The sequence below is a fragment of the Anthonomus grandis genome, chromosome 16, assembly GCF_022605725.1.
Source record: "Anthonomus grandis grandis chromosome 16, icAntGran1.3, whole genome shotgun sequence".
In the NCBI taxonomy this organism is placed as follows: domain Eukaryota; kingdom Metazoa; phylum Arthropoda; class Insecta; order Coleoptera; family Curculionidae; genus Anthonomus; species Anthonomus grandis.
The window spans coordinates 3260484-3279582 of record NC_065561.1 but is presented as its reverse complement, the minus strand read 5'-3'; the positions used below and the strand labels follow the sequence as shown (position 1 = coordinate 3279582).

The following is a 19099-nucleotide window of genomic DNA, read 5'->3' as shown; positions in this document are numbered from 1 at the left end:
GGATATCGCATAGCATATATTCGAACTTAAAACTGACAACTGTCACTTTAGGTAACTAAATGACATTTTCCAATTCTTTGTTTTTGTTTATATTTCCATAGGCCTCTTGATATAATAGTAATATTCAAATAGAATTAATAAATAATGCTCTAATAAATCATATTCGGAGATTCTCGATTGCCAATTATATTTTCAAGTGGAAATATGATTATGAGCTTTCAAATAATTTTCAGTTATTTTTGATAATATTCTGTCGCAAAGACCGTCCTAATATTGCTAATAATATTTAAAATTTAAAAAATAGGTTATTTTAAAATTACTTGAAAACAAATGGAGATATCGAAACGCGGTTTTCACTGTTTTGTTAGTATGTTTTAAGTCTTCGAAACCGCAGTGAAAAAATCATATCATTGCATTTAACTTTTTAGAGAAAATCTCTAAAAACCCAGTCTCTGTTAAACAACGCCCTCTGACGATTTCACTGAAAACAAAGTGACATTGACAGGTGCATATTTTGAAAGCCCATTGAATTTCCCTTTAAATGAGTACCCACTTGAATTATTTTTAATAAAGAATCTGAGTACAGGGCGATTAAAAAGTTGCATTATTTATGATCTTCCCCCACCCATCTCATTGGAGATATGAAGAAAATTCTTTAGCCAAATTAAGGCAAAATTAATTAAGATTATTCTAATGTTTTTAAAATGGTACCTAATACTTTTAGACGAAATTTGAATTTTTTGAAATTACTGTGCAGTTACGCCCTCTTGTGGTAGTCTTAGGAACTTGTAAATATTTTCCAGCCATTTTTTTTTCCACTTTTCTTAAGAATTTTTTTTTCAGCGCTGTGCGATGAATAGTTTCCGAGATACAGCCGGCGTCTTATTTGGACACCCCTTTTAGTACCTTATAATTTCAAACAATAATAACCAGGCAAAAAATGCCTAGGTGTATATTACCTTTGATTTTTTTCACTAATTTTTCATTTGCACTCAAATTAATCTACTTAATATTTACATATTATATGAATTTACGTATTTTCATTTGCATATACAAAATTGTATAATAAATAATACGTAATAAATATTATACTAGGGATATTTTTTTTGCATTTAAAACAAAATGGCTATTTTAATAAGCATATTATGGTTCTTTTTCACAAAACCACTCTAAATTCAGATCTATTAAAACGTTAAATATTCCATCAACATAAAAGTATACTGTGCTGTAAATATGAGCTGTAAAAATGGCGCCTGAAAGCTATAAAACTGTAAGGAGGAAGAATTATTATCTTTTTTTAAATTTCAATCCTTCAAAATACAAATACGTAAAATGGAAGTTATCGTAAAATACTCGTAAATGATGAATCTCTTTTTAGCGATAATAATTTTATTTGAATATAAGAATCGTTTACAACATTTAGCAGACTAGCAGACTTTGACGAGTTTGAGTATTTAGTTTTATTTAAATTATTAAAATACTAATTATTAATATTACTTTAATTAACACTTTATATCAATACATATACAAGGTGGTCCAGCTTAAACGTCATTAATTTTAATACGTGATAGAGAATTTAAAAAGAAATAAACTTTTATTATAAAGTTTTTCTGAAAAATGTTTAATAACAAAGATACAGGGTGTTAAAGTTAAGAATAATGATTTGTTTATTTATTATAACCTTTAAACTACCAGCTCAATTTTAATTAAATTCGCATGTAGATCATTGTAGTAAATTGTCAATTACTGATGAAGCCAATTAAAAAAAAAGCCAGTGTCATAACAAAATATTAAAGCGTCATAAAATATTTTTTTATAAAAAGCTAACTGTTGGATTTTCTATTTAATTTGGAAAAAAAGTTACATTTGCAAAATTATGACTTAAGGCATTGTTTTTAAAATATCTTAGCTTAATTGTACAGAAACGCAAGTTAAAATGCTGCAAAAACTTTGCAAAAAAAAGAAAATTAGGCTTGAATCTTAAAGTAAACTTGCCAAATGAAATAATGACTTAAGGTTACTTTTGATCATCTTTTATATTAAATTTTTTTACATATCCAAGACCGATTTCCTTTTTTTTATAAATATTTGCAACATTTTAGCAGGTATATCTGAACAATTATAAATTATAAATTAAGATATTTTAAAAACATATAATTTTCATCATAATTTTGCAAGAGTAACTTTTTTTTCCAAATTAAATGGAGAATCTAACAGTTGACAGCTTATAAAAAAATATTTTATCACCTCGCACATTTAAAACAAAAAAATAACAAGTTCCTCCGTATGTTACGGTACTGGCATTTAAAAAAAAATGGCCTCAATTGTCAATTACTGACAATTCACAACAGTGAAAATTGTGCTGGTAGCTTAAATGTTATGATAAACAAATAAATAATTATTCTTAACTTTATCAAAAGATACATAACCCAAATATTAGTAGCGTCTAATATTCTAGAAACAGGTGGCTGTCAGTTTGCTGTCACTTTTCAATTTGATGTTTTATCACCCCTTAATGATAGAATGATACACCCTGTATATTTACTATACATATTTACTATATTGATAAGTAATTTTAATTTAAAATTTTGCAAATGATAGTCCACTTAAAATTGAATGTGCTGTTCTGTGTTTAAATAATTATTTTTATTGTATCCAGTAAATAATTTTGTAGATATTACACGATTTAACGATATGTAAGATTACATAAAATACAATTACCATCTATGATTATTTAAAACGGTAATTAATTTGCCGACTTACTTGAAATATAAACTGGAGGCCAATTGAAAGTACACAATTCCTTTAATAATATTTCTCAGTAAATAATAATTAACTTTCAGAAAAACTTTTATTTGCCATCACAGTGGCTATTAGAGGATTAAGATGGAAAACAATAAAAGAGAAAAATCAAAAAATACAGGATATCAAGCGCAATTAATCATCACAATAAAGTTGTCCACCAAGAATATGAAGAAAAAAGACTCTTATTTAAAGGTAATTAAGTACAAGGTGGTACAATCTGCGTTTGTGGGATATAGGGTGATTCGATAAGACAGAGAAAAAACTTAAGCTTACTGGCTCTCCATAAAAATATCTATAAATACCAATTTTTTCCTTTTTAGTAAAGGGAATACGAGAGATGCTCCAGATTCCTAATCGGAAAGTTTTCAGAGGCACCCTGTACCTCAGAAACTCGAGGTTCTATGAAAATTCTACTAAAACTTTGCTAGCGAAAACTCTTTTTTCTTAATCAATAATCGTGAAAATTTAATTTAAAATATCTATTTTTCTTTTTAACGGAGAACACAGTTATGTATTTTAAAATATTCTATTTTTTTCTCTGTAGGACGAATATGCAGCGGTTATTGAATTTAAAGGAGAACATAACCATACTCTAATAAACTGCACAGGCAGCTTCTTTTTTTCGTCCCAGAGATGACGTTAGATCACGTTTTGAATCATATTTTAGTGATGGGTTGGGCTTGACTGAATCTATCAATTTTTACGAGTCAAAATTAGAATTAGAATTTGGAATAGATAGTGCTGAGCTTACTAATGCGAGAATAAATCCAAAATATCGCACTGTGCAGCATTGGTTTAATGAATGGCGAACAAGAAATTTGGGGCCGCGTTTTGGAGTAGGTTGTATAGAGGTCTGTTTAAGTGATACAAGGTTTTCCTGATTTACTATTTGCTAATTTTTAATTTTTTTAGAAATTGAAAGAAAAGCGAGATCTATACATTAAGAAGGGCATCATACTTTAATATCAAGAGGATCCCTATTGCATATTAATCGTAACAAAACTTATGCAGAGATCTCATCAGTTAGATTTTGCAAAAGACATAGTGTTTGTTGATAGCACAGCTTCTTGTGATGCAAGTGGTCATTCAGTGGCATTTATTTTAACTCCTTGTGCGGTAGGAGCTGTGCCTCTTGCTATTTTCATTACAAAAGAATAGACAGAAGAAGACTATAAAGCTGGATTTATAATATTAAAATTTAGTTTACCATTTATCTTTAATGGTCAGGGTTATCCAAAAACATTTGTTACGGATGACAGTGATGCCAAAAGGAGTGCAATTAAATATGTTTTTCCTGAGTCTAAAATATTCTTATACCGATTTCATTATTCTTCAAGCAGTGTGGCGTTGGTTATTTGAAAAAAAAACACAATATAGACGCAAATAGTCGCCGGACTTTTGGATTTAGAGATATTTTAAACTCAGAAGATATACAGAAAGCAACTTATTTTTTTAATATCGCTACAGGAGTAGATTCTGCAAATAGCTATCAAACTAGCTTATCTGCAAACGGGTTGGACGGAGATAATGAAGTTTATACTAATTCAAAAATAGAAGTGTTTAGAAGATATCCACAATGGATCTCTCACGTGGAAAAATACTGGGACAGAAAAGAAGATTGGTGCATGGCCTGTCGTGATTTATCTACCCATGGTCATCAGACCAACAACTTCTGTGATGTAAGCATCCGGTTGTTTAAAGATGTGGTTTTGTCGCGTAATAAGGCATACAATGCAATAGCCCTAATTGACTTTATCGCTACATGCTTGGAAAAATATTACCAAAAAAGGATAAGAAACTTTCTTCATTCAAGAAATGCAACTCCAAGACTATTGTTAAATAACCTATTAAAAAAACACTTGGAATTAATAAAAATGATATTGAATGCATCAAGTAGCCTAAAAATGTATAAAGTTCCTAGCATGACCAATAAGGGCGAATTTCATTATGTTGACGGAAATATCAATATTGCTCTAGTGGAAAATTTGGTCGATTTTGCAAGCATCAAGGAATAATTTATTTTTATTTTGAAGAAGCAATATTAAATGCTCCTCCAGTAAGCTTGGAATCGCGATATTATAAGGCCAAATTCGCGTTCGGAGAAAATGTATCAATCAATTTCATCTTACGAGCCTCTAGTGGTTCCAGAAATTGAAAATACTAAAATAATTCGAAATACTGAAATCAGCTTGGATGTCAATAATATTTCTGCCAATAATATTATTTCAGTGTCACCAAAAAATAATAACCCAAGTGGTTGCAGACAATATTCTGAAGGAACTTGGGAAGAAATACTGACCTTAATGAAAGAACATCACAATACTTTTGACACAACATATTTAACCAAAGAAAGATTTCTTAAAAGATTGAAATGTATTAAAACAAAAACATCATGGGAATAATTTTTTAATACTTTTGCTGGTAGTTCAATACCGATCCGCCACAGAACAAACTTAAGTATTAAAGTACAACCTACTGCAATTAATCGACGAAAAGTAGGAACTACTAGAGGTTGTAAAAGGCTTCCAGTAAGTAGGCCACCAAAGGGAGAACATGTAAGGTCTCAAAAACGAAAACGTAATTTGGCAACTAACGTAGCGCAAAAATCAGGCAAATGCCGAGTCCCATGAATCAGGACACTAACACAGTTTTTTTTAAGTAAGTTATTTAAAACATCTGTGTCTCAAAAAAAACTGGAGATTTAAAAAAAATATATAAAAAGAAATTTAAAGTATGTTTTTTTGACGATAAAAAAACTAAAATATCTATATCTTAAAAATTGAAATGTTCAAAATGGCTTAGACTATAACCTCTTTTCGGCTTTGCATCATGTTACCAATAATTAGATAATATTATAATATTATATTAGATAAGCTGTTTATTTTAACATTTGTATATGCAAAAAGTAATGCACAACATTCTGACCTGCATTTGAGCACCGTTCAACATTCTGCCATCGTTTTCAGCACTACTTTGTAATTAGTTACATATTTGAAATGGACCAATCAAATTCGCCTAAGTGTCAAATCCTATACCAGAATGTTTAAATGCGACCGGGGAAGTGGTCTGCCACGATAGTCTGGATGCACATCCAACTCTACTTAAATTTCATAGGATAATAGATAATATTATCACTCACTTGCCAAGGAGAGCATAATGTAAAATATAAATAGATATTTTACAAAGTTGGTTGTTGGTTTTCTAAAATAATATAAGAGGTTTTATATCTACAAGCTTCTATAAAGGACATGCGCAAGAGCACAAATTTTCATTTTAGCGCCAAAAATACATACAGAACTAGCAAGTAGGTAGTTTCTTGTTCGGAGTCTACCCAATATAAACCCAGATTGGAGCTGCACTATCTGCTCTGTATCAATTAATAAAAACTGCTGATTTCAAAAAAAAAAGGGGAAGGGAGACATTCTTATGTTGTCGTCGACAGGATGGGCAATGTAGTTCATCTGCTTAATTTTTTGCCAATATGGAAAAGGACTTAAGAAATACTTCCATTTCTATACCACAAGAAACAAAACCTTAAGTTCTAAAATCTGTTCGATTCAGGATTAAACACGTATTTACTTTAGTTTAGTTTGCCCAGCTTTTTAGGTATTAGACTAAAAAGCCTACTTACTAAAAAGAAACGCACTAATAGTTTTGAAACAATCTAACGGAAATTATAATGAATTTACGTTAGTTTCTTCCCTTTTGCATAGTAATCTCCGGTAGTAGTCACACATAGAACAGAGCTTCACATGCATAAAGGTATATTTTTCCCAATTAAAGATTTTCCTTTGTAATAATAATTCTCTTTTTAGTTTAAAATGTTTCTTCAATGTTTTCACAGTATAATTTAGTTCAGTATAATTCTGGTTTAAAGCAGTGAGATCAGTTTCGCTGTTCAGTGAAGGAAGACTGCTTCTCTGCATGACCTTCTACCAATTTAGAGTGTCTGCACCAAGAACAAAATAACAAAGCATCATAATTTATAGCTCAAGTCTTCATTAACAGCATATTTTAAAATGAAAATGATTTTTTAAATTTGTCAAATGTTCAGTTGTTAAAATCCCCTATTGCAAAAATTTAAAAATTCTTGGGATCATGTGATCATGGTAAATTATCTGCGAACATTGCTTATGACACTATTGATTCTATTGATTATTATTTGATTTAATCCTATGATTTAATCTTTTAGACTTTAAATCTTTAAATAATTATTAAAAGTTGTAAAACTTTTGACCCAGGTAAAATACAGCCTAATCTTTGGAAGTCATTTTAAAAAGACGATGAGAATATAGAAACTACTAAATCTGTATGAAATTCTCTATGTCACAGCACAAACAATTTTATAGTCGATCCGTAAAGTTTTGTTTAACCCTCCGTTAGTAAGGTGCGGTATATCATACCCCAACCTACTTAATATCTCTATAATTTTGTCCGTTGCAAAATACGTAGCGCCATCTCGTAGGTACCTTTAAATATAATGTCAAGTGATAGAAAGCACGTGTTTTGGCGCGTCAGTCGCGTGTGAGCTTTGATCGACGCAAGTGAAGTGATTTGGGGTATATCATACCCCAGCTTACCATTCTCGTAATTTTTTTTTCTTTAAATCTTTGATTCTTTTAGAGGTAAGTACGACATATTATATATAAATTATTATATAATAATATAATAATAATTACGTATAATATTAATATGTTATAAACCTATAATAATAATAATTATTATTACTCTATTGATATTTTTTATTTACCTTAAATTTCATTTGAAGATATTATGTCTGCTCGATGGTCATATGAAAAAGAGCAAGAAAAGTTGTTTAGGCTTTGGGAAATTTCAGATAATTCATCAGAGGTACCCGAAATACTTGATGAGGAGCCCACTAAATCCGGCTCGGAGGGCGAGTTTCACGACCACGTTAGCCAGCGTTCTGAGGAGTCTGATTCTGAGCAAGAAATATTAGAAGATGACATTGTCGAAGAGTTTTCGCCTGAAGTAAAGTGAAGGTATTTATGGGTTGTTGGTGTTTATGAGTTGACAAAAAACTAAATGGGTAGCTAATCCAGGAAATAAGGCTGTGCGTACACGCCAGGAGAATATTATTATCCATCTTCCAGGACCAAAAGGTGCTAAAGAGTCCAAAACCCCTTTTGATTGTTGGAACATTTTTATAGACGAACTTATTATTGACTCTATAGTTGAATGTATTAATCGGTTAATTCAAACGAAATCTGAAAACTATAATGAAAAATCGATCGTACAACAAACAACAGCTTTAGAAATGAAAGCCCTTATTGGACTACTATATATGTGTGGTCGTTTTAGGGCTAGTAATGGATGGATGTCTATACATGTTTAGAACAACGATGCCCCTAAAGCGTTTTAGGTTCCTACTAAGCTGCTTGAGGTTCGACAAAAAAGATTCTCGGGAGGAAAGACTTAAAATTGGTAAACTAGCTCCAATTCGGGCAATATTTGATCGGTTTGTGGAAAACTCTCAAGCAGTTTATGTACCTTCGGAATATTTAATAATAAACGAAAAACTTGAGTCTTTCCGCGGTAGGTGCGGATTTCGGCAGTACATAGCAAACAAGCCAGCTAAATATGGCCTCAAGGTATTTTCACTTGTAGACTCGAAAACATTTTTTGTACTAAACTTAGAAGCATATGTAGGCCAGCAGCCCGAAGGTACTACTTTGTTGCTAAGGGCCCGTACGCCCTTAGCAACAAACCGGCTGACATAGTTCTGCGATTGGTAGAACCAATTAGGGGAACAAGGCGAAACATAACTTTTGATAATAAGTTACTAAAAGAATATAAACTTACTTCAGTAGGGACGCTGAGAAAAAATAAAAAAATTCCTGGCGAATTACTCACAACAAAGCGAGAAGAAAGAAGTTCCAAATTTGCATTTCAATCAGACGTAACATTGGTCTCTTATATTTCAAAAAAAATAGAAATGTTCTTCTTTTATCAACTCTCCATCATGACAACACAATTGATCTCGATTCTAGGGACCAAAATAAACCAGAAATAATAATGTTAAGAGAAAGAGAAATAAAGATCGTAAATCTTTTTACACTTGTAGGGCCTGTAATAAATTTGTTTGCCTGAGTCATGCAGCGCAAACATGCGACAACTGTTGCTCTATAGATAGTACATAAAACATAAAGCAATGTATTAGTTTATATTTTTAACATTAGTTATTTGTAGTTTATACTTAATCAAAAATTAATTTTTAAGTAAATATTTTCAAAATAATAATATATTTTTAATACCTGGTTGCGTCTTGTTCGAAATTTTTGTAAAAACGTAGGTCTTTTGAAAATAAACGTTTAATTTTTTTGGGTTGGTTATTTGTCAGGTGTTTTATTTTTATTTACTTTCAGACCAATACAAAAACATTATTTATTGATAATATTTCAAAAATGTTTTGTTTATATTCGAAACATGTTTGTTTTTTTATTGGGGTATGCTATAACCCCAGCGTACCAATCTTGTGACAATTACCAACCTTACCAACGGAGGGTTAAAGTTGGCTGATATTGATACTGCTAAATATACATTTTATACAACACAGGCACCATCATCTATGGCCGAGAGTAAAGGTGTATCAATAAATATAATTGAATTAGGTGCCAGCTTGATGAGCATTTCAAGGACCATTTCTAGTTTTTGTAAAATACCCGTTGTTATGCTGATATTAATGCAAGGGCCTTTTTAAAATAATCAAATAAATTAATTTGTATTCTAATGTTTAGGCTTTTAATATTATCATTGTTGTTTTTATTATTAGGTGTTTAATATTGTCTATATTAAGTAATTCCCATATAGATGTCTATATTGCAAACAATTATTTGAAGTTTTGTATTTTAATATCTTTGTTTTAAAGGTTTTTATTTTTTAGTCCACAGTTGCACAATTAACTATCTTTAAACACCTACGTTGTTATCTTATTTACGAAACGAGGACCAAGTATATTTACTCAATCAAACGAACATAGCTGTAATGTAGTTCGATTGTAATTACATGAAGTCCTCATGAAGTAAATAGGTCCCTCATAGCCTGACTTACGTTTCGTCCTGGTTAATTGCTTCAACTGCAATTAGTTCTTAAAAAATGAGTTGGACGTGCATCCAGACCATCGTAGAAGCCCTTGGGACCAAGAAAGCGGGGGACTATTTTCTTTAAAATTCGTGGTGTACAATATGAGTAGAGAGACTACGTTGTTATCTTATTTACTTCACAAGGACTGCATATAATTATAATTAAACTTCATTACAGGTAAATTCATTTGATTTAGTAATTATCCATAAGTTATAATTGAACTTAAGGTGTAATTATATTTCTTATTTTCATTTTATTAAAAGTAATCATTAAAAACATATTGTGGATTTTACCTATATAGAACATAGAATTAGTTTTAAACTGTATAAATTGTAAATAGAGTTATGTATATAAAATGGGTTGTTGTTGGGAACTGTTGCCTATTATTGCCATAACATAGTCCAAATTGTCTTTGTAAGAATTAAAATAATTACGTTAGAGTTTTTCCAATAACCAATGAAAAACAGAAAGGTCTATACTTCTGTATCGTTCTGGGATTATATGCAAACCGTATATATTCGAAGGAGAACTGCTGCTGCTAAAATTATAAAATGAATCACTAGTCCTAAATGAAATTGAGCGGAAGATGTTGCTCGAATGACAGATGGTAAATGGGCGAGGAGATTGCTCGAAAGGCGGCCGAAAGTCGATAGAAAAAGTAGATGAAAATCGCCAACAAGGTGGACTGACATATTCAAAAGAATAAAAAGCAATTGGATACAGAGTGCCCAATGCAGGAGGTAATAGAATATAACTTCCTTTTTCTCGGGGAGGGCCGGGGTAGAATAGCCCTCCGGTATGCTCTGCCTATCGTAAAAGGCGACTAAAAGAGCAACCTCTTTGGTGGTAGATGTTGTCCACTTGCATCGCCCGGTTCAATACCACCACATAGGACTTAGGCGGCGTGAAGTGATTTCATGGAACTCACGTTTCGCCGCCATGTCGATGTGTCCAGTTTCCAAAGGGGAAATGGGGAAATGGAGTAGTAAAATTAATGCATGATGGCGCCCTCACGACCAAAACTTTCCGGGGGTAAACTAGCCTCCCATTCGGATCTCCGAACGGAGGCTGGTCGGGGGGGTCCATCAGGCGGATTTAAAAGCCTAAAAATCAATTTCTGCAACATCAGAGGCCTAAACACCAATATTAATGCAGTACACCAACACCTCCAATCAAAAGAGCCTCACATTCTGGCATTGGCAGAAACAAAGGTGAAACCTTCAACAACAAATGTTCACCTCATTTATCCTGGATACGATCTACACGCCCGATTTCGACTAAACTTTGGATTGGCAGTATTTGTCAAGAGCGATTTGAGTTGCCAGCGGGAGGAAATGCTTGAACCTGCGGACTTCGACGTTATGTGGTTCAAAATAATAGCCAGTGGAGCCACGAAATTTATCTGCTGTATCTACAGACCACCAAGCGACACCCAATATAGGCGGCTCTTTTTGAACCTGGTTGATTGCATTAACCAACTGCAAATTGACTACCCAAGCGCAGAAATCATCGTCATGGGTGATTTTAACGTTCACAGTATCAACTGGCTGCGCTTCTGCAACAAGAACGACGATGAAGGACGAGAAGCTGAGCTATTTGCCACCATATGCGGGCTTACGCAGCTTGTGGAGGAACCTACCAGAATCCCCGATCGAGACGGCGAGTTCGCGAGTCTCCTAGATCTGGTCTTGGCTTCAGACCCTGACTCGTACACTGTATCAGTACAGGCCCCCCTAGGAACATCGGACCACAAATTAATAACAGTCTCTTGCCAGTTGGATGTTAAAACGCAGGATCCTCCGATGCCGCGGAAGGTATGGCACTATAAATCAGCAGAGTGGAACCATCTTCGGGAATTTTATCGCTCATTCCCTTGGAAAAAAGTCTGCTTTAGAACCAATAACATCTCAGAATGTGCAAACCAAATTACAGAGACGATCTTGGCAGGAATGGAAGCTTATATCCCTTTTTCTACTAAATGCAGATCAAACAACAAGCAATGGTTCAACCTGAATTGCAAAAAGGCAGTAAACACTAAAAACGCAGCATATCGCAAATGGCGTCAACATCCTTCCACCGAAAATTGGAGGAACTTCTTAACCTCCAGAAATAACTGCAAGCGAATTATTGATGAATGCAAAGAGAGTCACAACAACAGGATCAAAAACAAATTACTAAACTGCCCAAATGGAACAAGATCTTTCTGGTCGGTATCGAAAGCCGTTAGTCAAGGATTTACTAAGTCGGCCTTGCCACCCCTAACAGCAGATGATGGTTCTATCGCGGTAACAGCAAGGGAAAAAGCCTACTTACTGGGTAAACTCTTCGCGTCCAATTCTACTCTGCACTCGCAAGGCAAAACACCGCCATATTTGCCCAGGGTGAATTCATCGATGGGAGAAATTTCGTTTCCTCAACGAATTATAAATAAAATTCTTAAAAGCGTAGACACCAACAAAGCTTCTGGACCCGATGCAATTCCAGCCCTAGTACTAACACGTTGTGCAGACGAATTGACTCCTCCCTTATGTAGACTGTTCACGGCATCGTATAAACAGGGCTCATTTCCAACAAGCTGGAAAACTGCTCAAGTGCAAGCTGTACCCAAAAAGGGTAAGAAGACGATGCCGTCCAATTACCGCCCGATTGCACTAGTTCCAGTAATATCGAAGATTATGGAGAAAGCAGTCAACCAACAACTGTTAAGATATCTGGAATCATTTGGACTAATCAGCGATCATCAATACGGCTTCCGAAAGCTTAGATCCGCCGGCGATCTTCTGGCTTACGTCACACACTTGTGGACGGAGGCCATGGAGAAGCACGGCGAGTCCCGCTCAGTCGCTCTCGACATTTCCAAGGCATTTGACAGAGTGTGGCATGAGGGACTACTAACCAAGCTCTCCTCAGTCGGCATACAAAACTCATTATTGAATTGGATCAAAAGTTTTCTTGAACAACGAACAATCCAAGTAGCCGTCGATGGACACCTCTCCGACAAATTTAACATTAACGCTGGAGTACCTCAAGGATGCATTCTCTCCCCCACCCTTTTCTTGATATATATCAACGATTTGCTAGGAACCATTGTCAATCCAATCTACAGCTTTGCGGACGATAGCACACTTATTTCCACATTTAAGTCCGCCAAACCAACGACAGCCGCAACTTCTCAGAATCTTAGGCAGCAACAAGTAGCTTCAACCAACAATGATATTAGAGCAATCTTGGAGTGGGGCGGTAACAATCTGGTCAATTTTAACGCTAAAAAAACGCAGGCTGCAGTATTTACGATGAAGACTAACGTTGTTGGCCCGGAGCTGGTTATGGCAGGGAAAACATTATCAATGAAATCATCTTTACATCTTCTAGGAGTCGAAGTCACCAACAGTGTGTGGCATGACCACGTTGCTGAGATCGCCAGGGCAGCTTCCAAAAAACTCGGAGTGCTTTTCAAAACGAAAAAACTGTATACACCAGAACAGCTGCTGACTCTTTATAAGTCTCAAATACGCCCTTCCCTCGAGTATTGCTCGCATGTCTGGAGCTCTGCACCCAAGCATAGTTTAAAGCTGCTAGATTCTATACAGAAGAGAGCTATTCGTCTTATCGACAAACCAGAACTGACAAAAAATCTGGTTAGTCTGGAGCACAGGAAAAAGGTGGCTGATCTCTGTTTATTCTACCGTTATTATCACGGTAAGTGCTCCTCTGAGCTGGCAGGCCTGATTCCACCCAGGGTTGTTCCGGCAAGAAGGACGCGTCTAGCAGTTGCGGCTTATCAACATCGAGTCCACCTGCCTACCCCAAGGACGTCGCTGTATCGGGACTCATTCATCTAGAGAACATCTTCTTTGTGGAACGGGCTTCCATATCACATATTTCCCGACGCATACAACCTACAGCGATTCAAAATAAATGCCCACAAATATCTTCGCGCAAGCACCACTCCAAGAGTGACATAGGTGACAGACAAAAATATTATTTAGCGGCTACCACTTTCTGGCCAGGCTAAATTTATAGACAGAATAAATTATTCCTGCAAAAGAAATTCTAATTAGTAATAAAACTTTATAAGTTATGAAGGTTAGGACTTGATGATAGTAAAGTACTGGCAACCCTGGCCTTGGTCGTCCGTCGATCATCTTCGTGATCATCACGTGCTCTTACGTTTGTGGATGGCGTTCATGGCGGGGGCGTCGTTGGTGCACTTGTGCCTTTTGATGCAAATTTGTGTTTTGTGATATTGATTGCAGTATACTTTCACGGGTAAGTAAGTATAAATAATGTGATACTATTTATTTATATACATATCTTTCTAAAGATAACTTTCTAAGATTTCATACTCTTACAGCGTTTCTGTTTGGAAATTGGCAGTTGCCGGCTTGGCCTTCCTAGTTTCTTTATAATGCAAGGGATTGTGGTAATAAGTAATGAGTCCAGTCGTAATGACATTGCTTTGATATTAATTTATACATTTTATTATGTTTTATATTTATGCTTTGTGTATAAATAATTACTATAAGTATTTATACATAAAAACACGCCAGTTGTAATAGTAAAGATGATATATGAATACTTAAAAAAAATCTATAAAAAAGTGTTTAGAGGGTTTTTTTGTATTTTGATTTTCAGTAAGTAGCTCAATTTAAGAAACTATGCATTTATAACGTTTTTATTATAAATATAAATGACTATAAGCTCCCTTACTATCCAGCGGACTTAGGTACGTATTTCCCAAATTTGGACTCTGTGATAAAATTCCAAAATTGGACTCTCTTTTGACTGTATAAAAACTTTAGGCTCTATAAACGCTTCAATTAAACATCAAAAGAATAGCTCACTAGAAGCATTACGGTTATATGGGTCAGTAATAGATGTACTATTCACGTCTCATAAATGACGTTATTTTGATGGGACCTATTCACGTGATTTTAATCGTCATTATTACGTCACGTAAAGACGGCATTAAAGTTATTTAGTGACGTTTTTGTCACGATTTTGTGACGTCATTTGGTTTCCTGGGATGCATAGTCCGCATTCGGCGATTTTCGCCAAACTAATCCTATTCATGTACCTGCATGACGCAGTTTGTAGTAGCCGGTATACTTGACCTTTCTTATTGCGTCCGGTACAAAAGCCTTCTTATGGTTGTGTCCTGGTCATCCCTGCCAGTAGTGCTTTGCTTTGCATCAGGGCATTGTAAGCAATGCCTAATGCTGATGCTGGACCTCAGGTTGGATTCTGCTCCTTCTAGGACAAGCTTATTAGCTACCTTATTTTCTGTAAGCCCAGTATGTCTCGGTATTCATGTAAGAGTCATTTTCTTCCTTTCCCCAAGCAGTATGAGCTTGTTTTTGCAGCTGTGTATTACTCTAAATGTGCGGGTAAAAGAGTAGCACTTTTAGAGCCGCCTGATTGTAATGAAGATTTTGAAGATGATACCCCCATTTAGAAGGTTAAAAGTTTTGCTATGTTTCTTGAATTAAACGTAGAAACAACCTTAACGTGTTTTTCCTCTGCCAACAGCCTGCCATGTTTATGTAAGTAACTTTAAATTAATTATTTCTTAATCTTATAGTCCAGCATATAAGCTATGTTTCTACTTTGCATGAAAGAAAAGTAGTTAACTAAACTGTAAATGTACCTATTTTCTTAAAGCAAATAATTAATTTTTTTTTAAATAAAGAATTTCATAACATAGGTCCTACAATTATTACTTTTGTAACCTTATAAATAAAAACAAAAATGCTACTTAGTTAAATAAACAGCTACTTTGGCTGTATGTTAGTATCGCCCTTAGAGCAAAAAGGTAATGTTCTATAATGTCACTTTGCACTTTGATTTTTTTGGAAATTTATATTAACCTTTATTGGTTTAGCAAAATGTTAAATTTTTTTAACAGTTACTGAGATTAATGAAATATTAAGTGTTATTATAAGTTAAGAAATATTAATGAAAAATAATTTTTTTTCGAATGGAAGTTTACTATATGAAGTGAAATTTGTAGTCGCAACTTGGAAATTAATGGCTTATAACCGCTGTCGAAAGATAAAGTCTAAATCAGGTAAATTTTGCAATGATCAGAACTCATCACATTTAGCTTCTTAGTATGTAATTTACTGTTCTAATTGCCTTTATTCCTAGATTATACATACCTGCATGTATGCTGTTTCCACCACAGTAAAAAAGCTTGGCATTTCAGTCGTTATCTCGCAACTGAACTTTCCACTTATATCCCTCTGCACGTCAGCTAAAACAATTTTATTTTTACTGGACTCGTGTAATCGCACGTTGATGTCTTTAAGAGGAAAAGTTTTTATCGGGTCGTGGTCGTCTGGTGTGTATCGGAAAAATTCATAGGTCTCTCGATACCTGTGGATACAATAAATTTTTTTCAATATTTAAAAAAATATTTTTAAATATATATAGTTATATAAAGATTTTTTTTGATAAACTCAAGGTCTTTTCATATGTCGGTATGACTCATTATATGTTGTCTATATGATATATATGATATGTCTCATTTTATTGTTTTCTTTCAAAATACACTTATAACTATTATATATGTAGCAACAATGGAATATTCTAATATCGAATAGTAGAAGAGATACCAAATTGCATTCAATTTTAGACTTTCTTTTCTGTTCCTATTTGACAATCTGCTATTATAAGTAGGAAATCCCATTTTGCCGCAAAATTCACTTATTTAACAAATTATTTCGTCGTTAAAAATTAAAACCAGTAACCATTTACCCTCGAGTTATTACTAACAAATGAAGAATTTCTTGTTTGCAATATTGAAATGAAGGAGCCTATTGGAAAATCAAATCATAACGTAATCAAAGCAATTTTGATCTTATCTCGGTCAAATCAAAAAAAATTAACAACCTAGAAGAAGTAAATCATTCCTCCTTGTCCTCCTAATGCTTAATTTTTTCCAGAAATTTGTGTTTTTGCTTAAACTACCTGAAAGAATACAATCAGGATACAAGTCGTAAATGCAGGAAACCCAACCCAAGAATACAAAATTCTGAACTAGATAACCCAAAGCTCCCTAGATAGGGTACTTGCGTTGAACATAGCACATAGATATTTAATTTGTTGTTCATATTCTATTGCCATATTGTTCATACAAATATAAATATTATGTTAGCTAAAGTTCAATTCTCTACAATATCCTACACTGGAAAGTAGAGCACTTGTCAAAATAATACTTGGTGAAAAATTTTGGACATGTCTGTGAAGATCTAGGAAAGTTAGACGGGAATTACTTCATTATTTTTTAGGAGCTACTTGAGCAAACGGTTTCAAGCTGTTGAAAATGATAACAACATATCCGTTGGATAGAGGAGACTCACAAGGCTCCATTTTTGATCCTTTATTGTTTATTCTGTGTACTACAGATATTGGACAAGCAATTAAAACACCGCGTGTATACCAATATGCTGACGACACTCAATTGTATACCAATTTTGACAAAGAAGAACTACCTGCATCTATAGAAAAATTTAATAACAATTTAAATTCCATAAATTCTTACTCAGCTAACAATGGACTAAAATTAAATCCTAGTAAATCAGCAATTATCTTTTTTGGGCCTAACAAGGACTCGGTTAAGGAAAATATTATAATAACTTAAAATAATATACCATTGCTAAATGTAAATAAATACAAAAATTTAGGTATTATTGTTGATGACAGTCTAAAGTTTGAAAGTCAGGTTGTGAAGGTGGTCCAAAAATCTTTCTGTGCATTGAAAAATTTATACAGTACAGAGTAGGGAAATTACTAACACAAACTTGAAAATAAAGTTAACAGAATCGGTTGTTTTATCACACTGCAGTTATGGTGACACAGTTTATTGGCCTTTTCTTAACTGGCCTTTCTTTTTGGGGTGAGGGTAAGAGAGCATATCACTCCAAATTATTGGGAACTTGGTTGGTTGAAAAAATGAGATCGTCAGAGGCCTAGCAAAACGGCCTAGCAAAACGGTTACTTGATAGTTCCTGTTCAGGCTATCTGTTTGATAAGCTTAATAAAAGAAAAAGATAAAGATACTCTTCATAACACAAACACGCGCTTTATTGATTTATTTGATGTTCCTAGGCATAGAACAGAACTTTTCCAACGTTCGTTTTCCTATTTGTTACCTAAGTTAGCCAACACTGATATTTTTCGCAAACTTTATGACCTATCATTTTTGACACTTAAGAAAAAAATATAAGCAACATTTACTCAGCCAAGTTTAAATTGTTAGTTGGTAAAAGCAATATACTTACGCCATAGAATGTCAAAATTTTTTAGTGATTCTATAAAATGTCATTCCTACGGTTGTGTTACCTTCTGTATAACTTTATAATTACAAAAGTATCATTGCCTAGTTAGTACCTTAAGTTGCCAATATGTAAATTTAATCTTGATGTTAACCTAACATATCTTGTCGGTATGCTCGGTTAATAACAGCTATGCTGAACTCCGTCGAGTTAAAAATAAAGGCCTATTATTATTACTATTATTATTATTATAATTAAATGTTAACATCCTGTGCATCTTCCTCAGAAATGTGGTCGATCTTTTATAATATTTTTTGTGACTATTACTTTGAATTCTCAAGAAAAGCTAATACAACAAAAAGCTAAAGAACCTTCAATAAATAAAAACTTATTTAATATGGTTAGAGGAAATAAATATGGAATGACACTGACCTGACAAAGCATCGTAATTTTTCCAGAATGCTTCCAAATTTAATCAAAAATTATCTCAAAACTTAAAATGTCATTAAGCTAATGACAAGAATCCCAAAATAGTAATGTAATAAGTGTCTAAAATGGTACTTTTTTCATAAATGGGAAATTGTTGAAAATCTTTTGACAAATTTAAAATTAAATATCAACTAAACGTCAAATTACTTTTTACGTACTAGTACGTTGAAAGACTTTTTTTGGCACTAGTCCGTAAAAAGTTAAACTTTATAAGCCCTGGGAAGTGGGTAAAATGAGTATTTTACGCACGGTAGTAGAAAAAACTATTTGAATATCAATTAGTTTTTTCTATCAAATGAAGGGTATTAATACCATTGCTTAAAACTGGGCGAGCACTTTTGTAGTTATAATCGGTTTTTATGGTCGGTTTTTATAATGTTCTTTGCGACTCTATCACTTTCAATTCTTAAGAAAAGCCAATGCGA

General features: G+C 33.6%; 1 protein-coding gene across 1 annotated transcript in view; it reads right to left on the bottom strand.

Annotated features, from left to right (window-relative positions):
• The window catches only part of LOC126745744 (uncharacterized), a 306017-nt gene that overhangs the window by 20957 nt on the left and 265961 nt on the right, over nucleotides 1-19099 (bottom strand). Inside the window, exon 3 of the mRNA XM_050453726.1 lies at nucleotides 16068-16284. Coding sequence (XP_050309683.1) covers nucleotides 16068-16284 — 217 coding nt within the window. The remainder of the gene's footprint in view (nucleotides 1-16067; nucleotides 16285-19099) is intronic.